The 13204-nt window shown below is 38.9% G+C and overlaps 1 protein-coding gene across 1 annotated transcript; it reads left to right on the top strand.

The window, feature by feature from the left end:
* Positions 1-6606: 6606 nt before the first annotated feature.
* On the top strand, positions 6607-8085 carry LOC131625027 (uncharacterized). Its single transcript, XM_058895944.1, has 2 exons — positions 6607-7342; positions 7889-8085. Exons 1-2 carry the CDS (start codon positions 6607-6609, stop codon positions 8083-8085), a joined length of 933 nt encoding a protein of 310 aa, XP_058751927.1.
* The last annotated feature ends 5119 nt before the right edge of the window (positions 8086-13204 follow it).

Below are 13204 nucleotides of genomic sequence, written 5' to 3'. Positions count from 1 at the left end.
ACTGAAACACCAACCTCCACGGGTACAACTGAGCACAAGAACCTTGAGAATGAGAGATGCTTCTACAAAACATTCTTGATTACTTTTTGAAAAAGATTCTGACAAAGTTGCTCGAGAATTTGTGGTGTTTTCATTATTATCATACCAACGAGTTCAAACAAGGAAGTAGCCTTCTACAAAATAGGAAATACTGAAATGAGAATACGGAAATGAAATGATGATTGCCATAGTTGAGGAGGCTTGACTCCGTCTGGGCTTATTGTTCTTTGGAGATGCTTTATGGAATACGGATATTCATGACTCCTCAATTTATGTGCAGGCCATTTGGAGTGAATGATATTGCTTTGGAGTCAATGAGATCTTGGACTTTGTGTTTCAAAATATTACAATCCTCAGTTGAATGTCCAGATGTCCCAGAATGGTACTCACACTTTGCATTTAAGTCATATCCTTGAGGAATCGGTGTTGGTGGGGGCTTAGATTCCCTTAGTTGGACCAAGGAATCATTGAGTAAATGAGAGAGCAGTTGACTGTAGGTCATAGGAATCGGGTCAATCTTTCTTGGTGGTCTTCTCGGCCTTCGTGGACCTTGTTGTTGGTAATTTTGGTGATAGTTAAGAACATGAACCTGAGGATAAGCAGGGAGTTCTTCTTCTCTATTCTCTGAAATTGCATTTGTTTCACTTTTCTCTTCTTCTGTGAATTCGGAAACATCGGAGATATCCTGGATTTTACCCATCTTTAAAGCGTTTTCAATTTGTTCTCCTACGACAACCAAACTTGAGAATTCGGAGGAAGCGCATCCAATCATCATGTTCAGATAAGGATCTTTCAGAGTATTCATGAACGTGTCTACAAGCTCTCGTTCCAAAAGAGGAGGTTGGACTCTGGAAGCTAATTCTCTCCACCTTTGTGCATACTCTTTGAAAGACTCATCAACCTTCTGAGTTAAACTTTGGAGTTGTAGTCTAGTAGGAGCCATGTCACTGTTGTACTTGTAATGCTTGAGAAAAGCCTCTGCTAATTCATCCCATGTGCGGACATGGGTTCGTTCAAGTCGTGTATACCATTCAAGGGATGCCCCACTTAGGCTATCCTGAAAGAAGTGCATTAGAAGCTTATCATTTTCTGCATACGGAGCCATCTTGTTGCAAAATGCCTTGATGTGACTCATCGGACAAGTGGTACCCTTGTATTTCTCAAAACTGGGGACTTTGAATTTAGCGGGAATCTTGATATCAGGCACTAGGCACAAATCAATAGCATTCAAACCGGAGGAGCTTCGACCTTCTAAAGCATTCAATCTTTCTTCCAGGAGATGGAATTTGTTCTCATTTTCCTCGATCGGGAATTTGAAAACTTCCAGTTCAGAATTGTTCTCATGGTGTGAATCCTCCTTGTTAGGAATTTCCACGGGCACAGGTTTTGATCCCCCATTAGCAACAGTAGTCGGAGTACCATTAGTCAACTTAACAACACTTTGTCTGAGCTCTTCTTGCCCTTGAATAACAACATGGAGGGTCTCCAAGAGTTGGGTCATCCTCTCTCCCATAGCATCCATGTCCTTACGAAGTGCAACCTGATTTTGTTCAAGATGGTCCATGATTCTCCTCTGATTAATCCTTGTATGATACAGATGTAGGGAAATCAATTTCTTTGATGAATCAGAAATCTGGAAACGGGACCCCAATCAGCTTCTGATGTGGAACCATGACATGCAATATGATATGAATGCAATGTTTCATTTGTGGAGAATCATAAAGTCTTTTCACATACTTTTATTCCTCTTTTTATTCTTTTGAAATCAAAGCTTTATTTTGTATATGATATCTTTTCTCTTTCTCTATTTCTTTTTTTTTTTTTTTTTTTTTGGAAATAGGCTTTAGGATTCCCCACAAATGAAGTGGATAAAGCAATGATGTTATGCAATGCAAAAGCATGGGATCAAGGTCCATATAATCTTAGTAGTATCTGTACAATCTCTGGATAACTGATGAAACGCCTCTGTATAGGTCAAATGTCACATGATCAAAGGTTCGACACCTTTTTTGAATACCAGAATATCAAGCACCATGAGAACAGACCAAATAAAGGTCCAACCTCAAATATGAAGAAGCAATGGTATGTAGGAGTCAAGGTTTCCTGTCCCACCCCAATCTCACGGGTATGAAGTCTAGACACGGACAAGTGGTCCCTAATGGTCACTAGGGTCTACAGTTCCCATGGGGTACAAAGTGTTTGAGGCAACAAGCGTGCCAGACACAGTGTTCCATGAAAGAACCTCGCCTAGTTGTGGTACCCCATGTCAAACTCGATCATAGCAAGAGCTACGGGAGTCAACATGAGCATCCACGCTAATCCTATGTGTCACTGGCCTGGGTAGTGGGCCTTTTACCTCACAAAAACCCCCCACCTGCAAAACAAAGCAGAAAAATATGTGCCCCCCACGGGGACCCATAATATAGTCCAGATGCATGCGGAAAGTAAACATGATATGCAAGCAGGAAATAAGCATGATATGCAAACATATACACAAAATGTAAACATAAAAATAAACAAAAAAACACCTAATAAAAGAAACAAACAAAGGCTAGGATCGACTCGCTTAGGTAGTCCCCAGCAGAGTCGCCAGCTATCGCACGCTCGCGAAAAATGAACAGAGTCGCCACCGATATATTTATCCCATAAGGGAAAGGAATACCAGGAAACCTAACTCAAAATAAGAACATGGTCTTTCGACCAGAGAATAGGGCACGGGAGTCGGTTACGCAAGGGGAAGGTGCTAGCACCCCTCACGCCCATCGTACTCGATGGTATCCACCTATGTTTGTTTCTATCTAAAGGGTGTGTACTATGTCTATGTCTATATGCGAATGAATGGAAAAGAAATACGGGGAAAAGAAGGAATTATTTACAAGTGTGCTCGTTCAAGCCCCGCGACTTGATGCCTACGTATCCTTTCCAGGAATCAGAGCGCCGTAGTTCGGCTCAATATTTTCTGTTTGTTTTTGTGTTTTTTAGTTGGGCGGAGTTAACGCTCGCGCTCTTGCATAAGGGGACAGCCTAGGATGCAATAGAGCGGAGATAACAATGCCCTTAAGAAAGGAGGTGAGAGAGTGATTTTGAGCGTTTCGAGGAAATCCCTTAAGCAAGGGAAACTCGAGTTACTCTTTGGTTGGTGTTTTTTAGAAGTTGGGAACTTACGCCTGAATGGTTCCCTTAAGCAAGGGAGATCCAAGCACTCGAATGATTCCCTTAAGCAAGGGAGATTCAAGCTTCCATTCCCTTTTTAATGATTTTCACTTTTTTATTAATGTTTTTTAAGTATTTTCTTTGTATTTTTTAGAGGGATTTTATTTTGATAGTTATTAAGTGTTTTAATGTTGAAAAAGAAAAAGAATGAAAAGAGGGGGACTAGCCTAATTTCTAAGCCTAGAGTTATTCTAGTCTAAATTCTAATGTTTTATGTACAAGGTAGTCTAATCTAAAGTTAACATGGTAATGGAATCCTAAAAGGAGCATACTAATGATATTAACAAAGTAGGCCTAAAATGTGGCTAAAAGCTAGCAACAAATCACACAACAATTATACCAAAGACATGGAAATGACACAAAAGAATAAAAGAGAAGATTCAAGCATTAATACAAAATTAACCTAAAAATACTACTATTTTTATGAGTTTTTTAATGTTAAGGGAATTCTAATTCAAGCCTAAATTGTAGTAAAAACCTAAATGCTACTAAGCCTAAACTAGTATTTTTTTATGAGGTTTTTATGAGAAAATTCTAAGACTAAAATTAATTCTGAAATCTACTAAGTTTTATCTTTATTACTAAGAAAAAAAAAGAAAAAAAACTATATCAAAAACTAAATTCTAACAATAGTAAAAACATGTGATTAGGGAGGTGCAAATTGGATTCAGGTGTGCTAAGAATTAGGGCGCAGGCCCACATACAGTTAGCCCAAAGTTGTTTTTGTGAACCAGGAAAAAAAAGATAGGGAACGTATGTGGGCCTCAGGGGGGTATGCATTAGCAATTCGTGGCCCATGACAATTATGCCTTGGTCCAATTATGTTTTCAGATAAAGAGAAGAGAACAACATGGGCCAAAGGGGGGGGGTGAGATAGCAATTCGGCCCTGTGCATTTTGTTGATCCAGATTTTATTTTCAGAATTAGTCTAGTTAAACATAATTAATCCTAATCAACTCTAATTAATACTAAGCTAATTAAATGAAAAGAAAGGGGAAATTAGGGTTGAAGTTTATGTGACCATTCATCTTTCTCATTCCCTCAGACTCTCTCTTTCTCATCTTCTCAAAGAAACGGCGCCGATGGCCTTCCCCGCCGTGAGCCACCGTCTCCACCCTTTCAATCAACAACACCTAAACATAAACTCAACCTGAAATTGCGCCCTGAACCTGAATCTCCCATCAATTTCTTGAACGGGAGTCTCATATGTCCGGATCCGAAAAGGGGGAAGATGAACCCTAACTTCTAATGGTCGAGTATTCGGACGAATATTAAGCGATTTGAGGCATAAATCACGTCGGAATCCTCAATATTCAGGCATATACACGGATTTGTAAGGAAAGCAATCAAAAGGAACCTGAATTGGAGACCAATCGCAGAAGAACCGGCTCCGTGTTCTTTGTAAGTGCTTGAATCGCGAAATAAACGCAGTTGAAAGGAGATGTTGATTCAGGTAACTTCGAGTCCTTGTTCGTGTTTTACTCTCTTCTTTTCTTCTTTCGATTCCTTCTTCTTCTTCTGTTTGATTTTCCGTGAATCGCGAACTCGGTATGATGCCGTTGTTGTCGTTTGTTGTAGCGTTGTTAAGGTGATGATATGCTGAGCAGTGATGATGATGAAGAATGTTGGATGCAGATAATTCTTGAAGGTGAGTTGAAGATGTATCGATGAAGGGATTGAAGATTGAAGGGTCGATGAAGATGAGAATTCGGTTATGATTTGCTATGGTGATGGATCGATGATGGTGGAGAGTGAAGAGATGAAGATGAAGATGGGAGAGTGAAAGTGTGGAGATGAGTGAAGTGAAGAAGATTGTGTGTTTCAGTGGAGGAGATTAATGCGTGAAGTTTGAATTATGGAGGGACTGGGTGATTATATAGAGTGTAGGCTCGGGCTAGTTAGGTTTGGAGTGAGGTTTGGGAGGTAGTTACTTAGGTTCGGATTCTGTTACAGGGAGTTCAATTCAGTTAGAAGGTTGTTATTTCTGTTTTTGGTTAGTTTTGCTTCTGTTAGTAGTGTAGAGGTTAAAACAAAAGTCTGCTGAAAGTTAGTTGTTATAGGTTATAAGGTTGTTAAAACTGTTAGATGGAAGATAGTTATTAGTTGGCTAGTTAGTTAGGGATGTTCAATTCTGTTACAAAATGGTTAGGAAGTGGTGTGAAGTTAGTTACACAAAAAACTGTTTTTCTGTTACACTAAATAGGCTGAGTTTGAAGTGTGAGGTTCTGAATTTTGTATAGCTTGTGTGGATTATTGGTGAGGTTTCTTGATATGTTTGAATTGTATGGTGAAAATGCAGGGTAATTAAAATTGAGAACTGAATTGAACTTGAAGGTTGATGTTGAAGTAAGTGAAGGTAAATTGTTAGTTGTTGCATACTGTTTTGCTTTCTTCTCTCAACCCACTGATGCAGCTTCTCCTACTTGGATTTTGTTATGAAAAGGCTTAGTTAGAAGTTAGGAAAAGTTATGGTTGAGTGAGTTTACTGTCATGCAGGATTTGATGGTGTTTTGTATGATATGCAGGCTATTTGTTAACGATTGCAGGGTATGTTTTGTCAGATTTGGTATGAAGTAGTTTTGGAACAGTTTGTATATATTTGGAATTTGCATTGTGGTGTGGTGATTTGTTTGACTGAAAGGTTTTCTGAATGTGGTGATTTTGCAGGTTGGTTTTTGGTTCAGTTTTTAACAAGGCAGCATGCTGAGTGGACATTGATCGCATGGGGCATCTCAAGAGAAATAACTATAGGCTTTGATTATGTTCTCTTTTTTGTTGTAATTTTCACATGTAAAGTATTTCAAACGCCTTGGATTCTGAATGTAACTTGTAATGACTTTTCTTGAACACCATTCATGTAGTTCAATGATTTTGTGTATGAAAAGAATCTTCTTCATCTTGCAACTTTGAATGAGTAATGACATTTGTAACTTGAAGAAACTCTAACAATGTATTAATGCCTTACAACTTGTGCCAAGAAACCACAAGAATATTCCTCTTTCTATTCCGTTTTTCCTTTTTATGACCTTGAGCCATTAATCTTCAAATTGATTTCACTGACTTATCTGAACTTCAACTTAGTAGAGATGGGAGTCAACAAGCTCAATCAGGATGGATGAGAAACCTTGATCCATTTGCCTTAGGTGCGTGTTGATGAAGAAAGAATAACCTGAGATGAAAACCTTAAAGCCATTGAGAACCCTAATTACCAAGATCCTCGACCCCATCCAAAATTGATTGATTAATGATGCATGATGTTATGTTGATGACCTAATGGAAGGTATATACATGAATGAAAAAGTCCAAGCCAGTTAGAAATTAAAGGGTAGGACAAATTTGGGGTATAACACTGGCATGCTGGGAGGAAATGCCAATGGTGCTGGGATTGGTGTGAGCAGACAATTGGAAGAATTTCAAAGGAACAACCTTCCGTTGTTCAAAGGCACTCACGACCCTGAAGGCACTCGGAAGTGGCTGGAAGAAATCAAGAGGATTTTCAGACTGATTGACTGTGCTGAGAACTTGAAGGTGAGGTATGGTACTCACATGCTATCTGAGGCAGCTGACGACTGGTGGATTTCTACCAAGACAGAGTTGGATACTGATGGGATAGCAATCACTTGGGTTGTGTTCAAGAGGGAATTTCTGAGGAAATACTTTCCTGAGGATGTTCGAAGAAGGATGGAGATTGAGTTTTTGGAGCTGAAGCAAGACAATATGACAGTTCCAATGTATGCTGCCAAGTTTGTAGAGTTGGCAAAGTATTACACTCCTTACAACAATGATGAGGCTGGTGAATTTTCGAAATGCATCAAATTCGAGAATGGCCTCCGTGATGAAATCAAGCAGGGTATCAGATATCAGAGGATTCGACGGTTTGTTGATTTGGTTGACTGTAGCAAGATATTTGAAGAAGATAACATCAAGATGAAGTCATCTCACTCTCGCGAGTTGGTCGACAGAAAAGGTAAGAAGCATATGGACAGAGGTAAGCCATATGGTAAAGGTAAAGCTGTTGATGGGAAGAAGCTTACTGGGGGAGACTCCAGTGCTTTTGTCAGGTGCTACAATTGTAGCGAGACTGGTCACCGTAAGAATGAATGCAAGCTTGATCAGAAGAAGTGTTTCAAGTGTGACAAAGTGGGCCATATTGCTGCTGATTGCAAGAAGAAGATTGTGACTTGCTACAACTGTGGTGAAGAGGTTCACATTAGCCCACAGTGTACTAAGCCAAAGAAGAACCAATCTGGAGGAAAGGTTTTTGCTTTGACTGGGTCGGAAACCACTCCCGAGGATCGATTGATTAAAGGTACGTGTTTCATTCATGGCACACCTTTAGTTGCAATTATTGATATTGGAGCAACTCACTCTTTTATTTCTTTGGATTGTGCTAAAAGATTGAACTTAGAAATATCTGACATAAATGGAAGTATGGTTATTGACACTCCTGCGTCGGGTTCAGTAACTACTTCGTATTCTTGCTTGAATTGTCTGGTAGATATTTTTGGTAGGGAATTTGGAATGGACTTAGCGTGTCTTCCATTGAAACAACTTGACATAATCCTGGTAATGAACTGGTTGGAATTCAACCGCGTTCATATCAACTGTTTTTCAAAGACGGTGTTGTTACCTGAAGCTATTAATGCTGATGATCTGGCTATGACTGCTAGACAAGTGAATGAGGCGGTTGAATACGGTGCAATGGTGTTTATGTTGTTTGCGTTGATGGACTTGAAGGAGAAGGTAGTACGTAATGAACTACCAGTAGTATGTGATTTTCCGAAAGTTTTTCCAGAGGATGTAAACGAGTTACCGCCGGAGAAAGAAGTATAATTTGCTATTGAATTGGTTCCGGGAACTAGTCTAGTGTCGATGGCACCGTATTGTATGTCACCATCTGATTTGGCTGAACTGAAGAAACAATTGGAAGATTTTCTTGAAAAGAAATTTATTCGTTCGAATGTTTCCCCGTGGGGTGCGCCGGTATTGTTGGTAAAGAAGAAAGAGGGATCTATGAGACTGTGTGTAGATTACCGACAATTAAATAAGGTTACTATCAAGAATCGATATCCATTGTCGAGGATAGATGATTTGATGGATCAGCTAGTTAGAGTGTGTGTATTTAGTAAGATTGATCTGAGGTCTGGGTATCACCAAATTCGAGTGAAGGATGACGATATTCAGAAGAGGGCATTTAGAACGAGGTATGGTCATTAAGAGTATTCGGTAATGCCGTTTGGAGTTACTAATGCACCTGGTGTTTTATGGAGTATATGAATAGGATCTTCCATCCTTATCTTGATAAATTCGAGGTGATATTTATAGACGACATTCTGATATATTCTAAGAACGAAGAAGAGCATTGTGTTAGAGCTGTTGAAAGAGAATAAACTTTTCGCCAAATTATCAAAGTGTGAATTTTGGTTGGATGAAATTAGCTTTCTTGGGCACGTGATTTCTAAGAATGGTATTGCTGTTGATCCTACAAAGATAGAAGCAGTATCTCAGTGGGAAGCTCCGAAATCAGTGTCGGAAATTCGTAGTTTTCTTGGTCTTGCAGGTTACTACAGAAAGTTTATAGAAGGATTTTCAAAGTTAGCATTGTCGTTAACTAAATTGACCAGGAAGGGTCAAGCGTTTATTTGGGCTTCGAAATGTGAAGAAGGATTCCAAGAGTTCAAGAAGAGGTTGACTAGCGTTCCTATCTTGATTTTTCCGAATCTGACAGAATCATTTGTGGTATATTGTGACGCATCACTGATGGGTTTAGGTGGTGTATTGATGCAGAATCAACAAGTGGTCGCTTATGCGTCGAGATAACTCAAAGTGCATGAAAGGAATTATCCGACTCATGATTTAGAGTTGGCAGCTGTGGTTTTGTTTTGAAGTTGTGGCGACATTATTTGTATGGTTCGAGATTCGAAGTGTTTAGTGATCATAAGAGCCTGAAGTATCTTTGATCAGAAGGAGCTTAATATGAGGCAGAAGAGGTGGCTAGAAATCCTTAAAGACTATGATTTTGGTTTGAATTACCACCCTGGTAAGGCAAACGTGGTTGTTGATGCGTTGAGCAGGAAGTCCTTGCATATGTCTATGCTAATGGTGAAAGAATTGAATTTAATTGAACAGTTTAGAGATTTGAGTTTGGTATGTGAAGGCACTCCTAATAGTGTTAAATTGGGTATGTTAAAGCTGACTAGCGGTATTCTTGAAGAGATCAGAAAGGGTTAGAAAGCTGATGTTGAGTTGATCGATAAATTGACTTTGATTAACCGAGGTAAAGGCGGTGAATTTAGAGTTGACGAGAATGGTATAATGAGTTTTGGTGATAGAGTTTGTGTTCCTGATGTTGCTGAACTTCAAAAGAGTATTCTGGAAGAAGGACACCGTAGTGGATTGAGCATTCATCCTGGTGCTACCAAGATGTATCATGATTTGAAAAAGTTGTTTTGGTGGCTTGGAATGAAGAAGGAAATTGCAGAGTTTGTTTATTCTTGTTTAACATGTCAGAAGTCAAAAATTGAGCATCAGAAGCCATCTGGGTTTATGCAACCGCTGTTTATTCCTGAATGGAAGTGGGATAGCATATCAATGGACTTTGTTTCGGGTTTGCTGAGAACTGTTAAGAATTGCGAGGCTATCTGGGTTGTTGTGGACAGGTTGACGAAGTCTGCACATTTCATACCAGTAAGAATGGATTATCCGATGGAGAAGTTGGCTCAATTGTATATTGAAAAGATAGTTAGTCTGCATGGTATTCCTTCGAGTATCGTGTCTGATAGAGATCCGAGATTTACATCTAAGTTCTGGGAAGGTTTGCAGAAGGCTTTGGATACTAAGCTGACATTGAGTTCTGCCTATCATCTGCAGACTGACGGGCAGACTGAGAGGACGATCCAATCGTTAGAAGATTTGTTGCGTGCTTGTGTATTAGAAAAATGAGGTGCTTGGGATAGTTATCTGCCTTTGATTGAGTTTACCTACAACAATAGTTATCATTTGAGTATTGGTATGGCTCTGTTTGATGCTTTGTATGGTAGGAGATGTAGAACACCGTTGTGTTGGTACGAATCTGGTGAGAGTGCTGTGATCGGGCCAAAAATTGTGCAACAGACTACGAAAAAGATTAAGATGATTCAGGAGAAAATGAAAGCTTCTCAAAGTCTTTAGAAGAGTTATCACGACAAGAGGAGGGAGATACTTGAGTTTCAGGAGGGAGACCATGTATTTATGAGAGTTACTCCTATAACGGGCATTGATCGAGCGTTGAAGTCAAAGAAGTTGACACTGCGTTTCATTGGTCCGTTTCAGATTTCTGAAAGAGTGGGAGAAGTAGCCTACCGTATTGCTTTGTCATCGATGCTTGCAAATTTGCATGATGTATTTCATGTATCTCAGTTAAGGAAATACATTGCGGATCCGTCTCACGTGATCCAAGTAGATGATGTACAGGTGAAAGACAACTTGACAGTTGAGGCTTTACCTATGAGAATTGAAGATTGAAAGCTGAAGCAATTACGTGGCAAAGAGATAGCTTTGGTAAAAGTAGCTCGAGGAGGACCGGCTGATGGAAATGTTACCTACGAGCTAGAGAGCCAGATGAAAGACTCCTATCTGGAACTCTTTACTTGAGGTATGTTTTCGAGGACGAAAATCTTTTAGTGGGGGAAAGTTGTAACACCCGTATATTTTAATTTTTAATTCAATTGGAAATTAAATTAATAATTAAAATTATTTTGGTTTTATGAAAATAAATTGGAAAACAATGGTTTATGGCATTGGGCCATGTGTGATGTTAGTAAGAAGCGGGTGTTATGTTAGTAAAGCCATTTACTAATTATAATGTTATTTTTTATAAAATAATAAGAAAATTGGAAAAAGGGATAGAACGTGAAAAGAAGAACTGAGGAATTGGGAACTCGAAGAACGTGAAAGAGGAACATAAGAGGGAGAGACCAAATCAAGAACTTTTGGCTAAGGTAAGGGGGACTCTTCGGTTAGCATCTCTTATCGCATTTTTAGATGATAATGTTGATTAGGGATATTATTTAGGTCAATTGGATTGTATGTTAGATTTGGATTTAGGATAATTTTGAATAGAATATATGATTGATGATTATCCATACTGAATTCTTTGCATAATTGTGTGTGGTTTGATGTTATGGTATGAATATAATGTTTGTTTGAGGTGTTGCTGTGTTCATCCATGGAACTGAATCTATGAATGTAAATCCCTAAATAATTGAGTAGAAATTAGGATTGTAATGGGTAAAATTGATATAGGGTGATATACTATTGAAGATAGATGAATCCTATATGTTAAAGAGTGCCAAATTTTTGTTTTAGATCCAAAATCGCGGGCTGTCATGGTGTAAAACACGAAGAAGATGAACTGGTACGAGTTGCGGGTTTTTGGAAGTCTTTGGTCATTTGCATATGATACGCGTATGGTACGCGTATGAGGGGCTTCCCAGGGGCCGTACGTGTATTGTACGTGCCCTGTCCCGTCCAAAATATGCCCTTCTGCCTGTACGCGTATGGTACGCGTATGAGGGGGTGGTGATACGTGTATGGCACTGTGGTACACGTATGGTGTGATTTTTTGTGGAAATCAGCCTCTGCTGATACGCGTGTGGTACGCGTATGACCAGCGTGAGTGCAGAATTTTGTTGTTTTGTGATTTTTGAAAGTTTGATGACACGTAACTTTTAAACCGTTGGCCTGCTTTGAGTGTCGTTTCGAGTATGATGAACCTGATGAAATAACCTTTGTGTTGATTGATTATATGATTGTATTGAATGATGTTAATATATATAAACATCCTTTTATGATGATGATGATGATGGTTTGAGTATTAGATTATGTTACTCATGGACTTGATGAGGGTATAAGTATGTTTCATATATGTTTGCATTCATTCATAATCATTTGTTGAGGGTTGTATCCATGATGATGTGTTGGATCAGTGAAGGGAATAATTCCCATTGTGTGGAATTTGTGCTGGCAGGGCCGTATCTTGACGATGTTGGATCGGTCGGTGGGTTATTCCCATTGATGATCTTGGTACCACATGAATAGTGTCAGTCCATTCATATGCATGATTTTCATAACATGATTGAATGTGTTTCAGTGTTATGAATTGATGATGTGTTGGTTGTGTGTTTTTTGAATTGTCTGAATATAATACAATTGGGTGAATAATATGACTATGATGTATTATTATTTATGATGCAATAATATTTGTTAATTGTGATGAGACTCACCCTTACACGTTGTCATTTTCAGATTGAGGATAACGGCTTTTCGACTTGGTGAGGATTAACTCATGTGTCAGTGCGTTTAGTTTAGCGTCAGGTGTCATGCTCTGATATTGTAACACTGGGGGACGCGAGGTTCGAGTTTATGTTTTTATGACTCTATTTGTTTTAATTTGAGTTCTGAGGGATATTGTAATACGGTGGGAGAACTAACTTTTTAGAAATGTTGCGGATAGCAAGAGTCGCCACCGACTTTTATTTTATCCAATATATAGAAAGGCTAAAAGAACAGGAAAAGACCTTTTAAAAAGATTTTGAGTCCGGGGGGTAGGTTATACAGAGGGAATGTGTAAGCACCCTTTGTATCCATGGTCATCCATGAGCTATTAATTGCTTAGCTCACTTTTGTTTTCAAAAATGTTTGTAGTGTGAATAAGAAAAGATTTTTGAAGAAGAACTTTAGCTTGTAAATAAGCGTAGTCTTTTTGAATTCGATTTTGAAAAGGAGTGAGAAAAGATTTTTATTTGAATTTGAAGAAGAGCAAGCAATTAAAAAGCAATTACCCTTAAGTTTAGAAAAATTGTTCTTTTAGACTTTAATGGGAAAGGGCTATCCATACCATAAAGAGGGCAGGTAGTCCTTTCATTGGATTTAAAAAGGGTCATCGAAAGTATCGTTCGCCACAAGACTGTCC

Source organism: Vicia villosa, unplaced genomic scaffold (assembly GCF_029867415.1).
Source record: "Vicia villosa cultivar HV-30 ecotype Madison, WI unplaced genomic scaffold, Vvil1.0 ctg.000181F_1_1_1, whole genome shotgun sequence".
NCBI classification, from domain to species: Eukaryota; Viridiplantae; Streptophyta; class Magnoliopsida; order Fabales; family Fabaceae; genus Vicia; species Vicia villosa.
Note: the sequence above shows the minus strand (reverse complement) of the source record. Positions and strands in the feature narration are given on the sequence as shown.